General features: G+C 30.8%; 2 protein-coding genes and 1 non-coding gene across 4 annotated transcripts; all 3 read right to left on the reverse strand.

Moving 5' to 3' along the window:
- Positions 1 to 1,890: 1,890 nt before the first annotated feature.
- On the reverse strand, positions 1,891 to 3,507 carry LOC108330828 (RNA-binding protein 1). The gene is made up of 2 exons (XM_017565395.2): positions 3,179 to 3,507; positions 1,891 to 3,036 (listed from the first exon to the last, which is right to left on the reverse strand). The coding sequence occupies exons 1-2, from the start codon at positions 3,410 to 3,412 to the stop codon at positions 2,167 to 2,169; spliced, it is 1,104 nt and encodes a 367-aa protein (XP_017420884.1). The 5' UTR covers positions 3,413 to 3,507; the 3' UTR covers positions 1,891 to 2,166.
- A 4,707-nt stretch (positions 3,508 to 8,214) lies between these two features.
- Positions 8,215 to 8,303, reverse strand: LOC128196431 (small nucleolar RNA snoR8a). Its single transcript, XR_008248719.1, has one exon. It is a non-coding gene; the product is annotated as a small nucleolar RNA snoR8a (small nucleolar RNA).
- Positions 8,304 to 15,346: 7,043 nt separating this feature from the next.
- On the reverse strand, positions 15,347 to 17,133 carry LOC108330807 (uncharacterized). Of its 2 annotated transcripts, none has more exons than XM_017565366.2 (3): positions 16,332 to 17,133; positions 16,075 to 16,151; positions 15,347 to 15,990 (listed from the first exon to the last, which is right to left on the reverse strand). In XM_017565366.2, exons 1-3 carry the CDS (start codon positions 16,769 to 16,771, stop codon positions 15,461 to 15,463), a joined length of 1,047 nt encoding a protein of 348 aa, XP_017420855.2. In that variant the 5' UTR covers positions 16,772 to 17,133; the 3' UTR covers positions 15,347 to 15,460. The 2 variants fall into 2 exon arrangements, with proteins under 2 accessions (XP_017420855.2, XP_017420856.2); XM_017565367.2 differs by having other exon boundaries at positions 15,347 to 15,987; positions 16,332 to 17,132.
- Between the last annotated feature and the right edge of the window lie 4,057 nt (positions 17,134 to 21,190).

A 21,190-nucleotide genomic window follows, 5' to 3' on the forward strand; every position in this document is an offset into this window, starting at 1 on the left:
TAAAATAGGAATTATGTTAATACAGATCATAGATTTTTGTTCTAACCATTTTAATCTGTGGAGTAATTTATTAAAACTTTATAATCAAAGACTTGCAATATCTCACTCCCAATATATAATACAGCTAAAGCCCTGGATATTAAACCCTATCTTAAAATATGAATACGAGATTTATTAAATATCGCGTCGTATAAAAAAATTGTCTTATCGTTACCAAAATACATATTTTAAATACAAGTCTTATATGATCATTTTCCCAATAATTTGTATCACTAAAATTATTAAAAAATTAGACCTTTGAAATTTTTAGTTGAATTTGCAACCATAAATAATTATTTCGTCAAAAAATTGATTTTAAATATACATAAATATATATCTAACTTTTTTAACCATCCAGTCAATTTTAATTTTTTCCTTTTTAACTTTAGGAATACATTTTTTTTCTTCATTTTTCATATAAATTTCTGAAAAGATCAAATACAGTTTTCACTCTATACATTTTCCTTCCTTGCGTTAAACGAAACCCTAAAATTATAATGAAGCACATATCTTCCATATGTTTTTCTTTTCTCGTCACCTTGTGTAGAAGTCCTTTGTGAGTTTTCCTAACAAGAACTATTTGAGCAGACTGCATTAAAGCTAAAAAGCATATAAACATCATGTGGACAATGCATGAAAGGATGGCAAATTCTCTCCTAGCACTGCCATCCTATCACAAACAACCTAATCTAACTCAAAATAGTTCAATCTCATTGAACATCAAAATTCATAGGCTTTGTTTACGCCGAAGTTCTATATAAACCTCACCTTAACTAGCCTCAATAACCAATTTTAACAGTTTTAGATTACAAATAGAGGCATTGTTGAGGGAAATTAAATATTATAGCATACAATTGTAAGTAGAATATGCATAACAGTTTACTTCTACTGGACACATTGCCAAAATACATATCAGTCTTCATGTTATTACGACTAGCAATTATACAATAAATAGAATTATATTAAATTTTAAAAGAAATAAATTTTGACCTGTACCGGGACATCCTTAGGTGCCCATTTCACTTTTCTTTTCCCGATTATTACCTCGAAAAGATTTACATAATAAAATGCAGTCCACGGCTGTGTAACCGAGTGGCGAAAACAGTTAAGAGGTCTGCAACTGCTTCTTTCCCAGCCGGTCCAGGGTTTCCAAAGGCCTAATTCAGCTCAATCTTTTCAAATCATATAACGCCATCGATTATGTTTGCCAAGGTCATAGTTATGTTTGAGATCCAAATAAAAAAAAAATTATAGAATTAGAGAATTACACATTTTTTACCCTGGAGGGAAAACGGATTTTTGCCTAACTGACAAATATCAATATTTTTAAAAAAAGTACAGTGGTACTCAATTTTCCAAATAAATAGGAGCATCCCTTGAAGCATTCATATAAAATATTGTGGAGACTAAATATTAACAACTTACATCTGTTTTCAAACAACCGGTCATCAGCATTCTATGCAAAAAAAGACTAACATGAACATGAACTCAACAAAATAAAGGCACACAGAAGAAGCCGATAACCTAGAAAGCCCAGTTATATGCATGTAAAATAAGCATTAACACATATATACACACACACACACACACAATAACCTAGAAAGCCCAGTTATATATATATATATATATATATATATATATATATATATATATATATATATATATATCCTACCTTGAATGGTGTAATAACTAGCGCTATCTATGAAGGAAAAATAACACCATGCTGATTAACACAAATATATGAACGAAAAACGGCAACTAAAAAGTCAATCAAATAATGAAAAAAAATACGCATTTCAACAAAGGGGAACAAAAAAATTAAGCCAAACAAACCAAATAGCACGCACTGTGTAAAAATATTAAAAGAGAAATAAGAGATAAGGATTTGCAAGAAAATTTTACAGATGCATGAAACCTCTACTAATAAAACTCCATAACTAAACATGATGAGCTGCTAAACTACATGTTTATGACACATAAAAAGGTATCTTCACAAATTAAAAGTAATAAGGTCGAGTGACTAACTCTTACAACATCTTGCGAAAGAATATGCCATCTTTCACAGCCCCTAAGCAGTCAGTGAGTATTTACCTACATGAATTAGGGCAAAAGGAACCTTTTAGTCAGTCAGCTAGATATTTCACCATTGCTCCCTTTCAAACTGGAAGAGTCCACAACATTCTGCTTTACACCATGATGCAACGTCGTGTTGCCTGGAACAAATCCGTTGCCAATAAAAGGTTGATCAAATTTCAAATTTGTTGCAGACCCAAGAATGCCACCATACCCCCAAGATCCTAGACCACCACCTACTATTCCAATCCTACCCCACGCTAAGTTTGGAATAGCACTAGCATAAGGCACCTGACATGCCTGAGGACCAGCCATCATTGGCCCGTACCAGAAGTTCCTAGAAGCTTCAGACGGAATCGCATATCCGTTCCCCCCATACCCACCCATAGGGTACCAACAACCGTAAGCATTAGAACCATATGCATATACTCCGTCACTACCATACCACGGCAAAGGAGCAAGACCCGGAAGCATATTCCTAGGACTGTAAGGAGGAAAACTTTTAGGAACTCCTCTTTCACTCTTACTTCTCAATTTACTAAAACCATCATACCCATGGTTCCCCTCTTTAGGAACAGCCCTCTTGACCTCCACCTGTCTACCATTCAAGTCATGAAAACTCTTCACCATAACGCTTTGAACCGATTCCTCGGAATCAAAGGTGATGAACCCAAACCCCCTGGGCCGGTGAGTAACACTGTCCTGCATCACCACAACGTCAGTTATCCGACCAAACCTCTCAAAGTATTGCTTAAACTCCTCCTCAGATATTCCAGCAGGTAAACCCCCCACAAAAATCTTTTTAGTCCTAACGTTGGTGTCACTGCTACAGTCACAACTACTACTATAGTTACCTCCGCCTCTATTGTGTAACTGGTTTTGGTGTTGCTGTTCACTCCTTGGAATTGCTTTCTTTACTTCTACCTATACACGACAACAAAACAGAACTGGTCAAATCAAACACATTTACAACATATTAACAAACGAAATTCAACCGACCGACGGTTTCAGTTTCTTGAAGCTCGAATAAACAAGAGTTTCTGGAAAGACAGGGAAAAGGACCAACCGTTCTTCCGAGAATGACATGCGTGTCTTGCAGGGCTTGATCGGCGGCGGAGAGGTCAGAGAAGGTGACGAAGCCGAAACCTCTAGGGCATCGGGTGCTGTGGTCTACGGAGATAGTGGAGTCCAAAACGGTACCGTACTTGGCGAAGTGGAATTTGAGAACATCTTCGGTGGTTTCACGAGAAATGCCCCCTACGAACAGCTTCGCTCTATCGGAATCCATCTTCAAATTCATTCTACTCTACTGTACCCAATCCCTAAATCCCCAATTCAATCACAAAAACCCCTTTCTCTGATTCCTTTTCTCGCTCCCAACAACCGGACACTAACTAAATCCCCTTACGTCATTGTCCGTAAAATTGATTTCCGTTGTGGGCCCAAAAGCCCTCTTCCATTTATAACCCGTCTATCTCAAATTACTGGCCCAAGCCCAAACTCTAAAGGGATATTCTAAACTAATTTCAAATATATTCTATCTTAAAACTTTCAATATTTTCGACATGTACATATTTAATATTCGATGAAGTGTAACATGTGAGAACCTGAAAAATGGGTTAAAAGAGTAAATATGTGTATTATACTAATGAGATCAGATTTTATTTTAATATAAATGGATTTTAAATATATTTTGGTTCATTAGCATAAACATCTAACTTTATTCTAAAACTCAGAACTTCAAGTTTCTCTATCTTTACTCTTACTGACTCAGTGCATGTTCGTTTAGGAGGTGCCCAAACGTCCACAGCGTAGAGGGCTCTATTTTGAACCGATTACTTCCTTCATTCGGACCAGTAAGTAATTTTCCCTTTTCCTTCTCTGTTTTGGAACCTAGGGCATGCTATTCTACTAATTTTATGTAACTAGAAACATTCTCCTTAAATCTATTGTCAAAACATAGATATAAAGAGTTGTTCTATCACCCATTAGGTGGTTTGTAGGGTTTGGTTGAGTTCTTGTGAGTCAGGCACTGTTGAATCAAGTTGTGAGCTTAGTTGTGAAACCCTAAGGTAAGTGGAGCTAGAAAATGTTTTCAATTTGCATGCAATATTTGTACGTATGTTAAATTCCTTAATGGGTGTGTTGTTTTGTTTGCTTGTTTAAGCTCTAAAGTAAGTGGGTCATACATGTTGATGCGTATGATGTATGAAATTGTAGCGTGAGTCTATAAACTGAATTTGTTGAATCTAGCTGTTGTAATTGGGCGTGTTGGAAGTGCTTGGAGTGATAAATTTGTTATAGCTTGAATGAAATGGAAAGTTAAGTGAAATTATGGTGTTTTAGAGCTAATTGGGGGAAGTGAGGTAGTGATTTTGGGCATTTGGGGCCTAAAGCGCAATTGGATTGTTGGGGCAGTCTTAGCTAGTGTATTGTGACTTGTTTCAGTCACTAAATTGATCGAAATAGGTGCAAAGCAGTAGGATTGGGTTTTGGATCCCTAAGTTGAGAAAATTGGTGTTTTAGAGTTGAAATTGAGTCTTAATCACTTTAAAATGGTAGTAGGAATGTTTAGAATCATTTAGATAAGTTTAATTAAGTATAAAACAAGAATTAAGGGTGTTAGAAGTTAGTAAAAATGGTTAGGAATGGTTATGTTAGGTGTTGTTCATAATTCTACAGAAGAATTTCTACAGTTTCGTCGAAAGTGAACTCATAACCGTTCAACCATGCGCTGTTGAGCGTTCGGTCTCTTAGGTAGCGTTCGGTCTTGATAGTGCTCGGTCTTAGGTAGCGTTTGGTCTCTTAGGTAGTGTTCGATCTCTTAGGTAGCGTTCGATCTTGATAGTGCTCGGTCTTAGGTAGCGTTTGGTCTCTTAAGTAGTGTTCGGTCGTAGTAGCATTCAGTATCTCTTAGTGGTCGGTCCTAAATAGTGTTTGGCCACTTCTTCAGTCTTATCTTTTATGGACTGTTCGGTACTGTCCATTGGGAAGTGAGATACCGTTCGGTCTCCACCATTCATAGGGTGTTCGATCTTGCTCGTTTTGTGTTGATGTTTTCTTTTCGCCCCATATTTCTATTTATTCCAGTATGTTGTTTTAATTAATTGTTTCAAGTTGCTTTAAGGGCTTATGTGTGCATTATCATATTGGTGTTAAAGTGAAAAGTATCAGTATTGGACGTAATTCCATGATCCTCAAGTGGGATACATGGTGGTGCCCTTTCAGTGTGTTTAGAATGATTTGCATGGAAGCTCAGTCTTAAGAGTTTTCCTGACGCTCCAATGGTCTTTCATTCTCAAGTAGAGAGGATTGATCCATGTGGTGAGGAGTAGTAGGAGGTCCTAGTCTTGGGTGCTTCCAGTATGGCCCAAGGTGAGTGATAACGGACTAACCTCGTGAGTATGGTAGGGTGAAACCCATTGGCAACGGCTTTGCAAAGCAGTAGAAGCCACCACGAGTGCATGACCCGCCATAGCTCCGCAATGACGAGTCAAGTGTAAAGTGTAACAAGTGGTGTTGTGTGGTTCTTTAACTTTGAATTAAACATGCATGTTGTGTGTGATTGTTATAACATGATTTTTGTATATCTAGCTCACCCTTGCTTTTGTGTTTGTGTTTTGCTTGGGTATGTTTTTCTTTTGCAATAATCATTCACTTGGATGTGAACCGAGGTGGATGAGGTGCCTCTAGAACAGGCTTTAGAGAAAGACGATGCTGCTTAGTTTAGTTAGGACTCTTAGTTGTCCTTATTATTTTGAAATACTCTATTATGTTTAAGTTTTAAATCATGACTCAATTTAAGATGATCATAAACTTAACAACTTTATTTACAGTTTACTCTAACTATTCTCTTATATTAAAATATGAACTATGATTCTATATAATTTGAGATATTACATAATCAAATATCAAAACGTCATTTTAACACATGTATTTACATTCGAAATTCTATATTCCCTCTTAGATTTATAATATCAACCGAATAATTGGACTTAACATTTTATTTCTTTAATTAATCAATTTTAATATCTTTATTTCTGATTTGAATTTCAATATCTTTTAAAATATGACAGTAAGGATGAATAAATAGAACATAAATTTAATATATAATATATCGGAATTAAATTACATATTTTTTAAAAATAAACATATCTGATATGAGAGACATTCCTAAATTTTCTCCATCTGATCTTTAAATAACAGCTAAGACATAAATACTCTAAAGCCCTCTGTCATTTATGATTTTTTTTATTCGCAAATTTTAATCACCAAGAATACATGAATTACCCTGCTTAATCTCATTTTCTATTAAATTTTTATTTACTAAATTCAAATTGAAATATAGTTTCATTTTGATATAAAAATTTATGAGCAAAGACAACGTATTTCCTTTTTCTAATTTTGTAAATTGAAACAGTTATCGTAAAACCATATTCTACAAATTATTATTCAATGAAAAGTTTTTCAAACCAAAATCTTTTAGAGCTGTAATCACTTTGACATGGACATATATCTAAACTTAATATAATTGAAGTTGTTTAAATATATTTTTCACCTAATTTCAATTTTCTTAAATATTTACTATCTCAAATAATTTTCCTGTTATCTTTATCCGTATTGTTCATTTTCTTTAACTGTTTCTCTTTTATACATTTCGTATTCTTATTGATTACCCACAAATCGTCAAAAAATTTTAAAATATTATTTTATCTCTATAATTATTTATAAAATTTTAAAATGTAACTTATATATTCAAAATACTGTTATCATAAAACTTACCTCAAAAAATAAAGTTGGGTTCATTAGCATTTAACAATAGGCATTTATCTATCCCAATTGTCAGATATGTATATTAAGCAGGAAAAAATCTTATTTTCCTTGTATTCTTATATCTATATTAGAAAATAATAAATCCAATGAAAATGAGATAATGTTTTTTATATAAGTTAAAATCTCCTCAGTATATATTTTTTTATTTGCTTACCTCATTTCTTTTATAATATCATATTTCCTATAATATTAGTCAAACCTTTTTTTACTCTTTTGTAGCCCTTTTATCATTACTCTTCTGATTATTTTAGGGGAAAGTAATCTTTAAAATTAAATTTACTTCAATCTTATCCGATAATTAAAAGTAAAATATGCTGAGTGATAAAACACTCAGCACAATTTTATTTTAAGGGCATTCTTTCTACTATAGAATAATAAACCAAATATTTAATGTTTCTTTTATAACTTGAATCATCTAACTGTCCACTGAATAAAAAAGTAAAACACATATACAACAGAATAAAAAACCTGAAATGTGTACACAATTTTATTTATAAAATGAATCATCTAACTGTCCACTGTAATTTAAAAAAAAAAACTTAACAAAAATTATTTACCTAAAAACAATTTGGTTTCAAATAATATAATCAAAATATCAAATTTTAATAATGCTCATAACTGTATATATTTTTATGTTTCTAAATAATTAATAATTTAATACTTCCAAAAATAATTTATAATTAAACAGTTTAGAAAACATTGACTGATACAACTGAGATTGATTTAAAAGATTTAAACCATATAATGTACAATTTCTACGTTTCCAAAATATATTTCAATAAAACAATAAAAAAAATAAGGCTACAGATCATCACAATCAAAAAGAAACAAACTACCTGCATAAAAAACATACCTATTTCAATAAACTCAATTAAAAAACTTAAGCTAATATATATTATGAATTAGGCGTAATCTAATGATGATATGCACAGTAAAGTAGGATTATGTATTGAATTAAAAACTTGATCATCTAAACTTAATGAAAACAACATATGATAGGATTGCACTTCAAAACCTAATCAAATTTGAGTTTTTATTGTACTATTGCGGTGTGCGTAACCCATACCTCAATTATTTAAGGTCAGAGCTTTAAACACCACTCAATCAATATAAGGAGTTGGGCAAACACAAAGCACCTATATTATCAAAAAAATGCTTTGCAAATCATTAACCTAACTCCTCAAAAAGTAACTATCAACAAACACAAATTAAGAAAAATAGATCACATTTAAACAAAATCAAACCTCAATTGAGAAATATATAAGGGGCAAAGCTCATATTCTATGGGTGTAATCGTGTCTGTCATGCCATGGCGATAGCATTCAGAACGAGGAATTGTTTATAATCACCGCAGTCAACCCCTTAACACTAAAAAATAACTATCCTATAGGAAAGAAACACGAATCTTCTAATGAACAAATCACTGCAAAGAATTGAAAAATCAAGTTCGCGGAAGCATCGCTACACGAAGTGAACAAGAACACATGAACTGAAATCACAAGAAAAAACAACGAAACTGGAGATGCAAAAGCTACGAATTCGATCGCCGAGATGAGATCGAAGTTTGAGATAACTCTTTATCGGTAACCAGAGAAGTGAGGGATGGGTATTTAAAGCTGATATTGACACGCCGCTCAAAACCCTAAACCATAACGAACCGGCTATATTTTCGGACTTGATATAACCGAAGCCCAATAAAAAACAGGCCTTTAACTATGGCTATTACTTTCTCCACCCATCAATTTCTTCCAGTACCCTATACTTCCGAAAATTACAATTCAAAACACGATAAACAAACTTTTAGACCGGATATGGACGTTAGAATTTTTTTCTTCTGAATATATCTTATATTTGAAAGTTAGTTTTACAAAATAATTTTTGCAACAGGTAATATATTTTAAAAAATCGGTAAACTTTGTTCAAGAATATTATAACATTCGGATTATAACATTTGGGTTAGGCAAAAAAATTGCAAATACAGGTATGCCTGTAGTTACTATCTGGAGATAATGGATAGTAGGTAATATCTGCTTTTAAACGGATCGAGTACGGTACTATCGAGGTCTGTTATCCACAAAAAAAAATAACAATAAATTAATTTATATATTTTTTAATTAAATTTAATTAAAAATAAATAAATAATATTTTCTTAGGTTAAATTTAATTAAAATTAAATTTTAATTTATATTATATTATTTTATATTGTATTATATATATTTTTTGTAATTTTATTTTAAAAGTATATAAAATATTTTTTTGTGATATTCGCGGGTGTTAAAATACCTATATATATTTTAAGCAAGTTCAATAATCAACAGGTTGCGAGTCGGATTTTTACTTTAAAGGTCGGGTTGCATTATTGTTATGTTTGTATTCTGTATATTTTCACGGTCATTTACATTCATTTACGAAAAATGGAGCTCAAAACTAGAAAAGACGAGACATAAAAATTATTACAATTAATATAATGTAATATATAATATAAAGCTTGAAATATTTATATGATGAAGTATTGAGTAACGTTTTATTGTGTATTGTAAGTGAGCTTTTTCTTTTCGTGATTTAATTGTCATACTATTATTAAATATATAAACACCTTGATTTATTTCAATTTTACCTAAGTCAACAGCTCGATCAACAGGTAATGTTATTTCAATGAAGTAAAATATTTATATATTTAATTTGAAGATTAATTGGACGACGACTATAGATAAATCGAATACTTAAAATTTACTTACTAAAAATTAATTTTGTGAAGTGTTGATTCAATAAAACAAAGAAAATAATCTACCTTAAATGTTAAGGCAAAAACCAATATTTTATAGATATTGTACTAATTTAAAAAGTATTGTATTGTTAATGTTTGATATGTCTTTATTGAATCTCTTTGCATTGTATGTTTGAAAATTAGAGATATTATATATTGTTATAGAAATTATATCAATCCAAATTACGCAAATCTAAAAGATGAAAAATACGATCTCATAAAATCGATTACTCCCTTTTATGAAGTCATATTTTTCATTGTTTTTTATTTTAATGAGGATTGGTATTAACTACATAATTATTCCATGTTATCAAGGGGTATTTGGAGAGAAAGTATTCATATAATTCAATTTTTTTTTTAATATTCACTCAAAATTTATTCACTAAACCTAATAAAGATGCTAACTTATTTTTACCGTTCTAAATACTGTTTTCTCAGAAATAACACTTCAAAATACGTTAATATAGCATTTCAAACATTTTCAAAAAGTTTTTTTATTTATTATCATTTTGTTTATTATTATTTTCTACGGTTGCAAGTTTAGATAAACGTTTGTGTCAAATATAGCGTGAACCCATAGTGTTTCTTGCTTGTTTCTTTGTTTATGAATTAATTAATAATCTACAAGTTATCTCTGTTTACAACAGAATCGGTACTTGTAAATTGATAAATCGAGAAACTCGTGACATAAATAAAGCATAATTCCCTTTCAAAAGATGATCGAAAAGACTTGCATATATATAACAGAAACAGCAATGGCAATATCTCATCCACACCATGGAGCCCACCAGGTACAGCACTAGAAACAAATATACCCTTCATAACGATGTTTACATTCAAAAAAGAGTAAGCATACCCTTTTCATGGGAATCCAAGCCTGGTCTCTCTAAAGTCACATATCAGAAGAATGAGTTAAGGTTCAGTAACATAGTGTTGCAACCTCCTCCATCTTCATCATCTAGGACTGCACATAATAAACAAATTCCAGTTGATGCTCCTAATTTTACTTTTTGTGCACTTCAATCTTCTTCCATGAGAAATAGATTGTTCCGATTGCAGAGTCAAACGGAAGATCCTTTTCTTCAAGCTTACAAAAAATGCACACAAACCCCTGAGCTCTCATTCATGCCTAAACAACCTTGCAAACACACTAAAAGCAATGCATCTCGACCTAACATAATTAAGTATATGGATATTTTTTCTTGTAAGTTTTCCAGTGATGTTATTAGCACTGTTTAACTTCATTGCAAAGGCTTTGAGAGTAATTAAGAGATTTAAAGTATATATGCTTTGTTTTTGTATTAATAAATATTCTAAATTACTGGGACATTTATTTTCATGGCTTTATTATTTATGTTTAAGCTGAGTTATATAAAAATGTCATTATTTGTTACTGAAGTTAGCATAGTGATAAAGGCTACACCCTTTAAATGTAACTTATTTTATTATAACTTATATGGAGAAAAGGTTGTAAACTTGAGTTTGTATTGGTTAACAAATATAAATTGGGCTTTAAATGTTTGATTCATTTATAGTTCTGTTATCTTTTAATTATTAATTGAAACTTTCTGTGAAAATAATTCTTATGTTGTGTTTAAAATATACAAAAAAAAAGTTAGAAAAGTAGAAAACGTTGTTTCACCGTAACAAAGATTTGAATCCTAACTCAACAATGTCTTTGTCATAATTACCCCTAAAAAAATATGTGTCACAGAAAATACTTTGATACTAGAAAATGAAATAAAATAATTACGATCCCGTATTCACAAAAATGATTTGAGAGTATTAATGATAAATATTTTTAAGATTTTTTACACCCATTTAAAATATACTTTTGAAATTTGAAAAAGGACAAATAATATAAATAGGATTTTTTATTGTCACCCAACTGTATGTTTTACCATTAAAATTGACCGAACAAGACGTAAAACCAATCCAGATCTATATGTTTAGAATAGTATATTCATAAAGCTTCAAAGTACATAAGTTTCTTAATTAACTTATATAAGTCATGGTCTGAAGCAAAAAAAAATGGTTGCAATAATGATTTTGATAACTATGATATCTTAAAACATATCAATGGACAAACTAATCGTCGATTAAGAATTTTGAAATTAAAATTGAGAAATGCCAATTGATTCAACGTTTTTTTTTTCAAACAACGAGGAAAATAATAAAATTTATTCAAAATTCATAGTGGTGGAAAAAAAATATTTTTTATTTGACATTTCTTTCTTGTCCTATCTGGAAAATGTGTTATGAGGCGGTCACTGTAGGAGTTCATATTCTTATACATTTAATGTGAAACATAAACCAACATCTTTGTTTAAATTAGTCAGCATTGTAATTCTGTATTTTATATTATTCTACAATCAATAAAGTATTAAGTAATATAAGATACACTTAGAATCTCCTATATATTATAAGGTATAGAAATTTCCATCCAGACACTTAGACATTTAATTTTTTTAGATGAGAATATATGTTAGACTCCCTTTGTACAAGTTAACCATCTACTATTTGTTTTATACCATTCTTAGCGTTACCTTTTTTGACTCGTAAATTTCGTTTTCTAACTCTACACGTTTAATGCACTTGCCTCATTGTGACAATGTTTGCTACGAGCTATTACATATATAATGGAATAAATACAAACCACATATACATAAATTAATGTGTAACGTTCTTCCTCTTTCCTCCAAATTACACAACATGGATCAACCAATAACTCATTCTCCGGGGAAAGTACCATTTTCGTGGGAAAGAAAACCAGGTATACCGAAAGTATCAGTTGCTGAAAGTCTTCAAAGAGAACGCAAGTTTGTGAAGAAGTTACAACCCCCTCCATACACAAGTTTCCAAAGAAATTATGATCATGATTTGCAAATTCCACTTCCTCCTTGCACTTTTCAGCCTCATTATCGCATGCAAGACCATGATCCATTTCTTGAAGCTTATAAAAAGTGCAGCAAGAGTAGGAAAAGTATGGAGAGGAACAAAAAACTACAGATTAAAGCTAGCATCGAGACGAGGTTAAGGAATAGCATGTCGTTTATCTCTTGCAAGCAATCCTGCGTTGTTCGTGACTGTCATTTGGTCAGAATCTCTTAATTGCAGCCAAATAATGTACATAAATATTGATGTGTCTACAACCTTTTTTAATTTAAGTATAATCCACGTTGTGTTGGGATATTCTCTTCCGTCCAAACCCACCATGTATCATAATCAATCAATAAATTTACTATAGGCCAGAACAAAATTACTTATTCAAAAGTTAAATTTACTCCTGTACAATTCGGGACTAAAATGTAGATTATATCAACAAAATTATTTAAATTAATATATTGTTTGAAAAAAATTTATCCAAGAAAAAAAAATGAACTTCTCCTTGAATTCAATTTGATTTATTAATGAGCTAAGGTGTAGAGATTCTCACATCTAAATTCTTTAAATTTGTTCTTGATTGATAACTGTAAAAAAAAAATAGTAGCTGACTTACAGTGACCGCAATAAAAAAATGTTCATATTTCGTCAACTTTGAATAACAGGAGGGTAATTACTCTTTACTACGGATACTTTTTTTTAACAACTTTTTTAAATGTTTTTCTTTATACTCCTTTTACAAAAAAAAAAATCGAGTTATTCATTAAGAATTACTTAAAATAACAGTAACAGACTAAAGAGTGGATAAATTTTATTTCGAATATAATATTTAAATGAAAAAACAAATTGGTCTATTTTAAATTATTAAAATTTAATTAAAGATTTGATTATTTTATAAAAAAAATTATAATTTTCATAGACGAAAATTCAACACAGAATACAGTTAAATAAGAATTAACTATGAAAAAAAATAACTGATTGGATTGATTTTGATTCATTACATATTGGTAAAATAATATTTAAGGATGCATTTGCATTATGAGTTATACAATACTTACACAAGGAATAAAGACATTTATGTAAACTTTTGCGAAGAGTCTGTTAACAAATAACAAGATGATGCAAAATGAAAAATCTTTCGAGGACTCATTTGCATCACACACATATGAGTTAATTATGTTTTTATTCTCAAATTATAATATAATTTTAATTTTCGTCTTTATTTTAAATTTTAATCTCATTATATTTTCATATTTAAAAGATGTATAGATACAATCCTTTTTTCCAACCGTGTTGACATGATTTATTATTTGTTACATCAAAAACTAGTTAATGTCATTTAAAGAAATTGAGATAAAAACAAAAATAAAAATTGTGTTATAATTTAGAAACCAAAATCATAATTAATCTTAAAATTATTCAAGAATTTATAAAATAATATATAAAATTTTAGAAACCAAATTATATATTTTTTCAATATCGTAAATGTATTGTATAAAGTAAAAATCTATCATTATTTGGTGAAATGTTTTTTTTTTCAACAATTCATCACTCATATAGTCACTAGACTTGCCATAATGTTGTTACCAAATATTATATCATAAAAACACTTCTATGTACATTGCTAACATCTCAAGCTAAAGTTTTGAATCCTAAACAATCTCGTTTTCATTCTGAAATGAAATAAAAATTTATATCCTTAACAATCTTGTATTTACAGAATGAGGACTGAAAGTGACTTGTTATTTGATCGGCTTTTCCATCAACATATACAGTTATGTGGTAAAAAAACTTCTCCTGCAATATAGGGCAGGAGAACAATGGAAAGAAAAATGAATCACTTCTACATCTTTATGGTTGAATCACTAACGGCTTAACCTAGTTGATATGAGAAAAAAACTAGTACCAAAAAATAGTTAATAATATATATATTTTAATCTCTTTTCTATAAAGCACGATATTTATCTTGGACTGGGAAAATTGGTAGGCTCGGGGCTGAGTGCAAAACAGAGGAGGGTTTGAAAGTTCGATCTCTCCGCCCAATGTTTTTTTTCTTGTGAGAGTGAAATAATTACTTTATAGAAAGTTCACTAGTTGGAATGTTTGGATTAGGATATGTTGACCATTTTATCTTTTTAATAATTTTGTTATAATTAAATTACATGATTTAATATATATTTATGGAATGGTGAGAGAGAAAAAGTGGGTGAAAAAGTATTTTTGTTTTGGTGGAATTTTCATTTGAAATTAGATTGAAGTAAAACTGAAAGGAAAATATAGTGAGTTAAAGAGAGTGAGTACTACATCGCAATCACGTACCTATAAGAGTACTGCATACTCGTAGGCTTGCCTCGTATTGTAAATGCGGCGTTGAGCCCACAACGAAGCGAAACCACTTCTTTAATGGAAAGGAGAATGGCTCGATGACAGTGGCCATAGTGGGTGAAGAGATCATCATCTTGGCCCCCACAAAACAAACTTTAATAGTCACTTTCATGTTGGGTGAAAAATCAGCCTGCATAATTCTTTTTTCCCTTCCCTCCATTCTCCAACTGTTACATTTTATAGGATCATACTTTTAAAACTCTACATGCACAATTTATTTAATATTTTAAAGTATGATTGTGGAACCAAAAGAATATTCTAGCATTGTCATCCTAAAGTAACCGCATCGATGCAGTGAAATTGCATTGTACTAAGACACATGACTATGCAGGATTAATAAAAAAAAAGTGAGCATACACCATTGTGGGAGGAGGGAAGGGATGATTGCACGTTTAATTTTTCAATTGTGGAAAACGGCAACGTTTGAGAAGGAGTTACATTTGCAATCGAAATGAATTAAAGTTTTGGAGCAGAGTAAAGTTAAACCATCTCTGCTACAATGTCCATGGTCAAGCGTTCCAAAAGAGCGTCCGCAATCTCAACGCAAATATGTCTCACTTGAGGCTTAAACTCACTCCATTCATCCAAACTCAGCAAGCTGGCTATTCTGTTTCTCTCATTTCCACCCAATTCCCTTGTCCTCACACATATGATCTTCCCCAACTCCTCACGTCCCCTTGATTCTTTCAAACATTGGTGTTCCCTACACTCTTTTCTCCAAACATTTACACTGATTTCTCTCACGCAATAAAACACCACCTGCTTTAGCTTATGCAAAAGAGTTTTAGACTTCAAGACGTGGCAAACGTTTGCGTTTGCCCCAAGGAGCTCTCCCAATTCCTTGCTACACTTTTCTCTCTTCGCCGACTGAATAAGCGAACTCCACAGAGCCACCGATAACACCGAATCCTCCGTCATTTTCTTCGGTACAAACACACAGCAACTGCTCCTTCTCTCTTCCATTCCCGAAACATCCTGCTTCAACGTCGCCTCCTCCGTTACAGAAACTGCTACATTATCACTACATCATTATAAAACTGTTACTTCTAATAAACTAATTTTAAACACACTTTATAACAGCCCACAAAACTTACTTCTACTCCCACACTCTGGAACAGGGTCTCCTTCTAAGCATCTCTGCTCGTGCTTTTCATTGTCGGTAGTCTGTTGGCTTTGTTCGTAAGAGTAACAAAACTAATCAATAAACTTTTTTCTTAAAAATAAATTACAATTTTACTCCAAAATCGAGTGATAAAAATATGCACTAAAGATTATCGTAAATTACAAAAGTTAAATGATTGAATAATAATGTAGTAGTATGAAAAGGGTACATCAGAATCTGAGTTCATACCTCTGCGGAATTCCCGTATTCGAAGCGTGGCAATTGTTTGGAAAAAACAAAGCTTTGTTTTTCTGTGGCGACACCGCGGTTCCGTCCTCATCGGAGTCCGAGCACGAGAGGTAGACGGTTGAGTTGGTGGCGGTTGAGGATGAGAACCGATCCGTGTCTTCGATTGTTTGATCACTGCTTTCGGGTTGACGAGGGACAGTATGAAGAACGTGTTGGTTTATGATGTGAGATTCCCTGATAAGAATACAGCTAGGGTTGTGGAAAACAAGCTTCTTGTGTAGAGTAGTAAGAACTTTGGAAAATTGGAATAGAGGCTCTCTCTTTTTGTTCTTGGTTGAGTAGCCTTTTTCTAGAAGGTAAAGGTCAAGGATGAAAGGGTCTTGTTGTTCCTTTAGAAATTCTGCGAGTATTTTCCCTGATTTGGGTTTTGGTGAAGCCATAGAAAGGGATGGGAATTGGAACGGTGGAGTTGGGTGGGGATATAAGAAGATGCGGATATTAAATGGGTGCGTGATAAGGGGCAGAGCAATAAATTTGAATAGACAGCATATCTGACAGAGTTTAGGACAGTGTGGTAGCAGAGATGTAAGGAGTTTGGGAGTTACGTGATCCCAATCTCTATGGATGTATTTTACCTACCTCTTCTTCTGTCACCTGCTTCTTTCAACTTCAAAATCAACCTGCAAATCCCCAAATTCCCTACTGCCTCTGCTACACATTTTGAACTCATATCAATTCTAACCAATTTAAATAATCAACGTGAATTCCTCATAAATAGCCTCCAATGCCTTCTGCCACCCTTTCCTTTTCTTTCATTAATGCCCATACTTTAAACTTTGAATTTCGAATATATCATCAGATTAAAACTTTCTACTTTATATATTTAACTACTTGTCGTCTCATATCACCTGTTTTTTGTTCTGTAATCTCAAGCCGGATCATCATACTTGTTAGAATTTAATTTTGCATCTAATTTTAATTTGGTATAAAAACTTTTGGTAAAGTGACACTAAAGTTTAATTCTTTTTTCTTCAAAAAAACTCCACTCTAATATTTTTTTATATCTCTAGCAAAGACTCACCACGAGGGACACTGGTGTTTAGTCTGTACGGAAAACTCATCAAACTAAATTTAAATAAATTATAAGAGCTAAAAACAATTGTTAAGAAGACCGACAGACATGTGAGTTCAGCAAAAAAAAAAAACTAAAAATGAATTATATTAAGTTGAGAATGATCAATGTGTGTAAGAAATTACCACAAAGAATTTATTTTTTACATTGAATTTCAAGATTAAGTTGGATCCTTTGTAATTATGTATCACAAAAATTCCAGCCGCCTCAATGGAAATTTCACTATAATTACGGAGGGAAATAAGACCTTTTACGTATATATGCAATAAACTTTCTTCATCATAATCGAAAAATATACAATAAAGTTTTTCTATCAGAATGAAAAATGAGTCAAATTTCTGTTGTATACTATTATTTTTCATAATACAAGAGAATTTGACATCTTGTCATGTTTTGTCATAACAATTGAGTTGATCAAAGGAGTTTGTTTTAAGATTTATCCAATATGAGTCTAAAGCAAAATGTCCAAAATTCGATCTAGGCTCAATTTAATTTCAAGAGAAGACTAATGATAGGTTATAAAGCATACAAACTTCGAGCTCCAAGTTGAAAGAACGAAGAGGAAAAATTAAAGAAAGACAATAGCCAAAGAACATATGAAAAGTACATTTTTTTTAGTCTTGAATACCTTAATACAATTTTCTTTTTCTAGATAAAATAATGCTAACCTGTCTTGGCCACCTACGATCTAATTCCATGGGTCAACCTGACTCATACCGTATTTATTATTTAGGTTTTGTGTGTCAACTATGAGTTGATAAATTTGCCCGTAAAAACCCAAAATCATTAATGAAAGTTTGCATATTTAAATGCAGTAAAACTGTTATAGAATACATTTTATACAAATTAAATAGTAAATTAAAATTAAAACTAATTAAAAATTTTGAAGCTAGTAAATGATATTGACCAATACCATCAAATAAAATAAAAAAGTTAGGTATATCGTGGAATTAATTCACCATAAACCTGATCAACCTCTCTTTAAACACCTATGACCGGGTCAGCTAGCAAGTTACAAACAACAACAAAATAAAAATAAAAATAAAAAAAGCTTGAGACAAATTAAGTCTATATAGTCCAACTCATTTATCAACCTTTAAAAAAAACAATAATTTTATAAGCAAAAGTCAATTTTAAAATAAAAGTATAAATTGTCGGTGGCAATCCTTCCAAAGTGATTTAATATTAGATGGTCTATATTATTAAGTTCTATGAATTAGTTTTGATAAAGTTAAGTTAAAAAAAAATTACTTCACAGGATTGATTTAAAATTCCATTTATGTTTAAATACAACATTTTAAAGGTGAACCGAGAATACTTTTTTTACCAATACATAAAATATAAATGAGATTTTGCAAGTCAACTATATAAATCAGTTCTATCTAATGCATTCTTTTTAGTGCTTCTAAACTTAATTCAATGAAAATAAAAAATTATCTATGTCCTGGGAAATTTTACAACAAATTAAATATGTATTTTACCGGGAATCAAAATTTCAGCATAGTGTAGTGTAATTCCAAAGCCAAATTTAAACACTGTGCAATTCAAAATCAATTCTAAATGTTTCAAGTTTTCGATTGACCAGAAACTCAAATAATCGGGTATTTTCGACTTGGATTTTAGAGACATGATTTCCACATAATATTTCACGACTACGAAGGATTTAATTACTAATATGGTGATTGAAGAGACACAAGATGCAACCTAACCAAAATTATCAATCATATTTGTGATACATTATATATTTTCATATGATCGCTAATGTCACACAATATTCTTAATGATTGAATGTGAGGAAACAAAGGGATTAGTTTAATTATCGATAGGTATTACTTACCTTTCTAACACTTATGTAATTTGAGAATACTATTGTGAAAAAAGACAAATGGTACTAACCAAAATATTCTATGCGAAAAGATCCAAAAAAGGTAAAGTAGTAGTGGGAACATAAAAAAGTTAGATGACAAATGCAATCGAAATGACATTTTTGCTTAATAAAACAACTCTCACTTATATGCGAATTAGGTATGATTATACACGACACCATGATTAAAGGCAACACAATTATGATTAATGGCGCATTTTCTAGAAGCAATACAACATTTTGATTGAGGCTGTCTATGCAACATCTGTTTATCTTTCAATGTCTAATTATTGCAATATTTTTCCACATAGAAAATCATGTTTATTTCAATATTATAAAAAAAAATGTCATTGAGTTATGTGCTATTTTAATTTTCCAGAAACCAACACAGACTACAACTAATGAGCATGTTAAATACCGTGAAAGAAAAAAAATTATTTTTAACGTACCTAAACTTTTTATATTAATTTGATATTCTCTTTTTCTACTAGCGTGACCGCCTAGATAGTGTTAGGATAGATTCTAATCATAACTTTGACATCATGATAAAAAGTAGATTTTAAGTCTAATTTAACTCCTTAAAACCGGTTTAAAAGTTGAAGTTTGCATCCATTTATATATTATAAATTGATCATATCTTAATCGATGTGGAACTTTCAAAACTTTGTGTCAAATGAACGTAAATGTATGTCATGATGCCATTATTACTCTAAATGAAACTAGTTTATGATTAAGTTAAAAAAATATTATGACGTCATATACAAAAACAAATCAATATGTAATAAACTTCAAGAAAAAGAATAAGAAAAATATATATTACTGTATAGATATTCAGAATTTTTATCCCAACTAACACATATGTTATTAAATTGCTTTTAAGAATAAGTTTTATCTTTATTTATTATAATAACCCAGTTTATTGTGCAAATGTTATTTAAAGATAAAAATATATTTTCTAACAACGTTTATTAACATGTGTGATAGTTAGAAAAAAAAAGAAAATTTGGATGGATTAATTGTGAGTTCTCTTATTAAACCAATGTGTATGAGTGGTAGTTGATTCAAATAGGCTTCCTTTTCAAGTGCATTTACGGTTTTCATTAAGAATATAAATAACATTAGCTACGATTCTTCATTGCATCAACTCACGTATCGTATAAGTGTGTGTAAGTGTTAACATAGAAAAAGGACAATCGATTTAATTAGATATAAAATTATGACACATTATTTATTACTGGTTAATTAGTGATATATTTAATTCAAGGTTTATTTTTAACACCGCTTGAACCCGAAACCAAATAGAGCAACATTAAATTTTATATAAGAATTATATTTGTCATAGTCTCTATTGTTGAGTACTAATAAGTTCCGATCGAAGATAAGTTTATAATGTCGCTTACAAATTAGGTAGAGTCAAAAGTTCATGCTAATGACCACATGTTTTAAATCATGTTTTTATTGTATTCATTTTATCTTGTTGAATGAAATTAAACAAGTTACTTAAAAAAAATATTTTTTCATCAAATTACTTTAAAGACAGTTTAACTAATTTATAAGCTATAAAATCAAACGCACTTTAGATCTTAAACCGCAACTAAAAAAAAAACAAATAAACTGTAATTAAATTAATAAGTCATGTTTTCAATTGTCACTGATTTTTAAAAGAAGAATAAACTTTAAATTTCTCCGAGTTATACTTCATCTCCTTTTGTAATTTAGCCAAGTATCGCATAATTTGATTTGAAATATTCTCACCTTATTAACCTTTTTTTCCCGGGTTTCATTTAGTCTGGTTGGTCAAAGATTAATCCTATTTATTCTTCTAATAGTGAACGATTGAACATAAGCACTTTAAAGAAAAAG

Source organism: Vigna angularis, chromosome 4, assembly GCF_016808095.1.
Source record: "Vigna angularis cultivar LongXiaoDou No.4 chromosome 4, ASM1680809v1, whole genome shotgun sequence".
NCBI classification, from domain to species: Eukaryota; Viridiplantae; Streptophyta; class Magnoliopsida; order Fabales; family Fabaceae; genus Vigna; species Vigna angularis.

What these genes read in the sequence shown, in the direction of transcription:
- LOC108330828 (XM_017565395.2), bottom strand. Translation starts at nt 3,412, where the DNA reads ATGAATTTGAAGATGGATTCCGATAGAGCGAAGCTGTTCGTAGGGGGC. An exon ending in ATGTCATTCTCGGAAGAACG is followed by an intron (nt 3,037 to 3,178) that starts GTTGGTCCTTTT and finishes TGTCGTGTATAG; the next exon opens with GTAGAAGTAAAGAAAGCAAT.
- LOC108330807 (XM_017565366.2), bottom strand. Translation starts at nt 16,771, where the DNA reads ATGGCTTCACCAAAACCCAAATCAGGGAAAATACTCGCAGAATTTCTA. An exon ending in AATACGGGAATTCCGCAGAG is followed by an intron (nt 16,152 to 16,331) that starts GTATGAACTCAG and finishes TTACGAACAAAG; the next exon opens with CCAACAGACTACCGACAATG. An exon ending in TCCAGAGTGTGGGAGTAGAA is followed by an intron (nt 15,991 to 16,074) that starts GTAAGTTTTGTG and finishes GTGATAATGTAG; the next exon opens with CAGTTTCTGTAACGGAGGAG.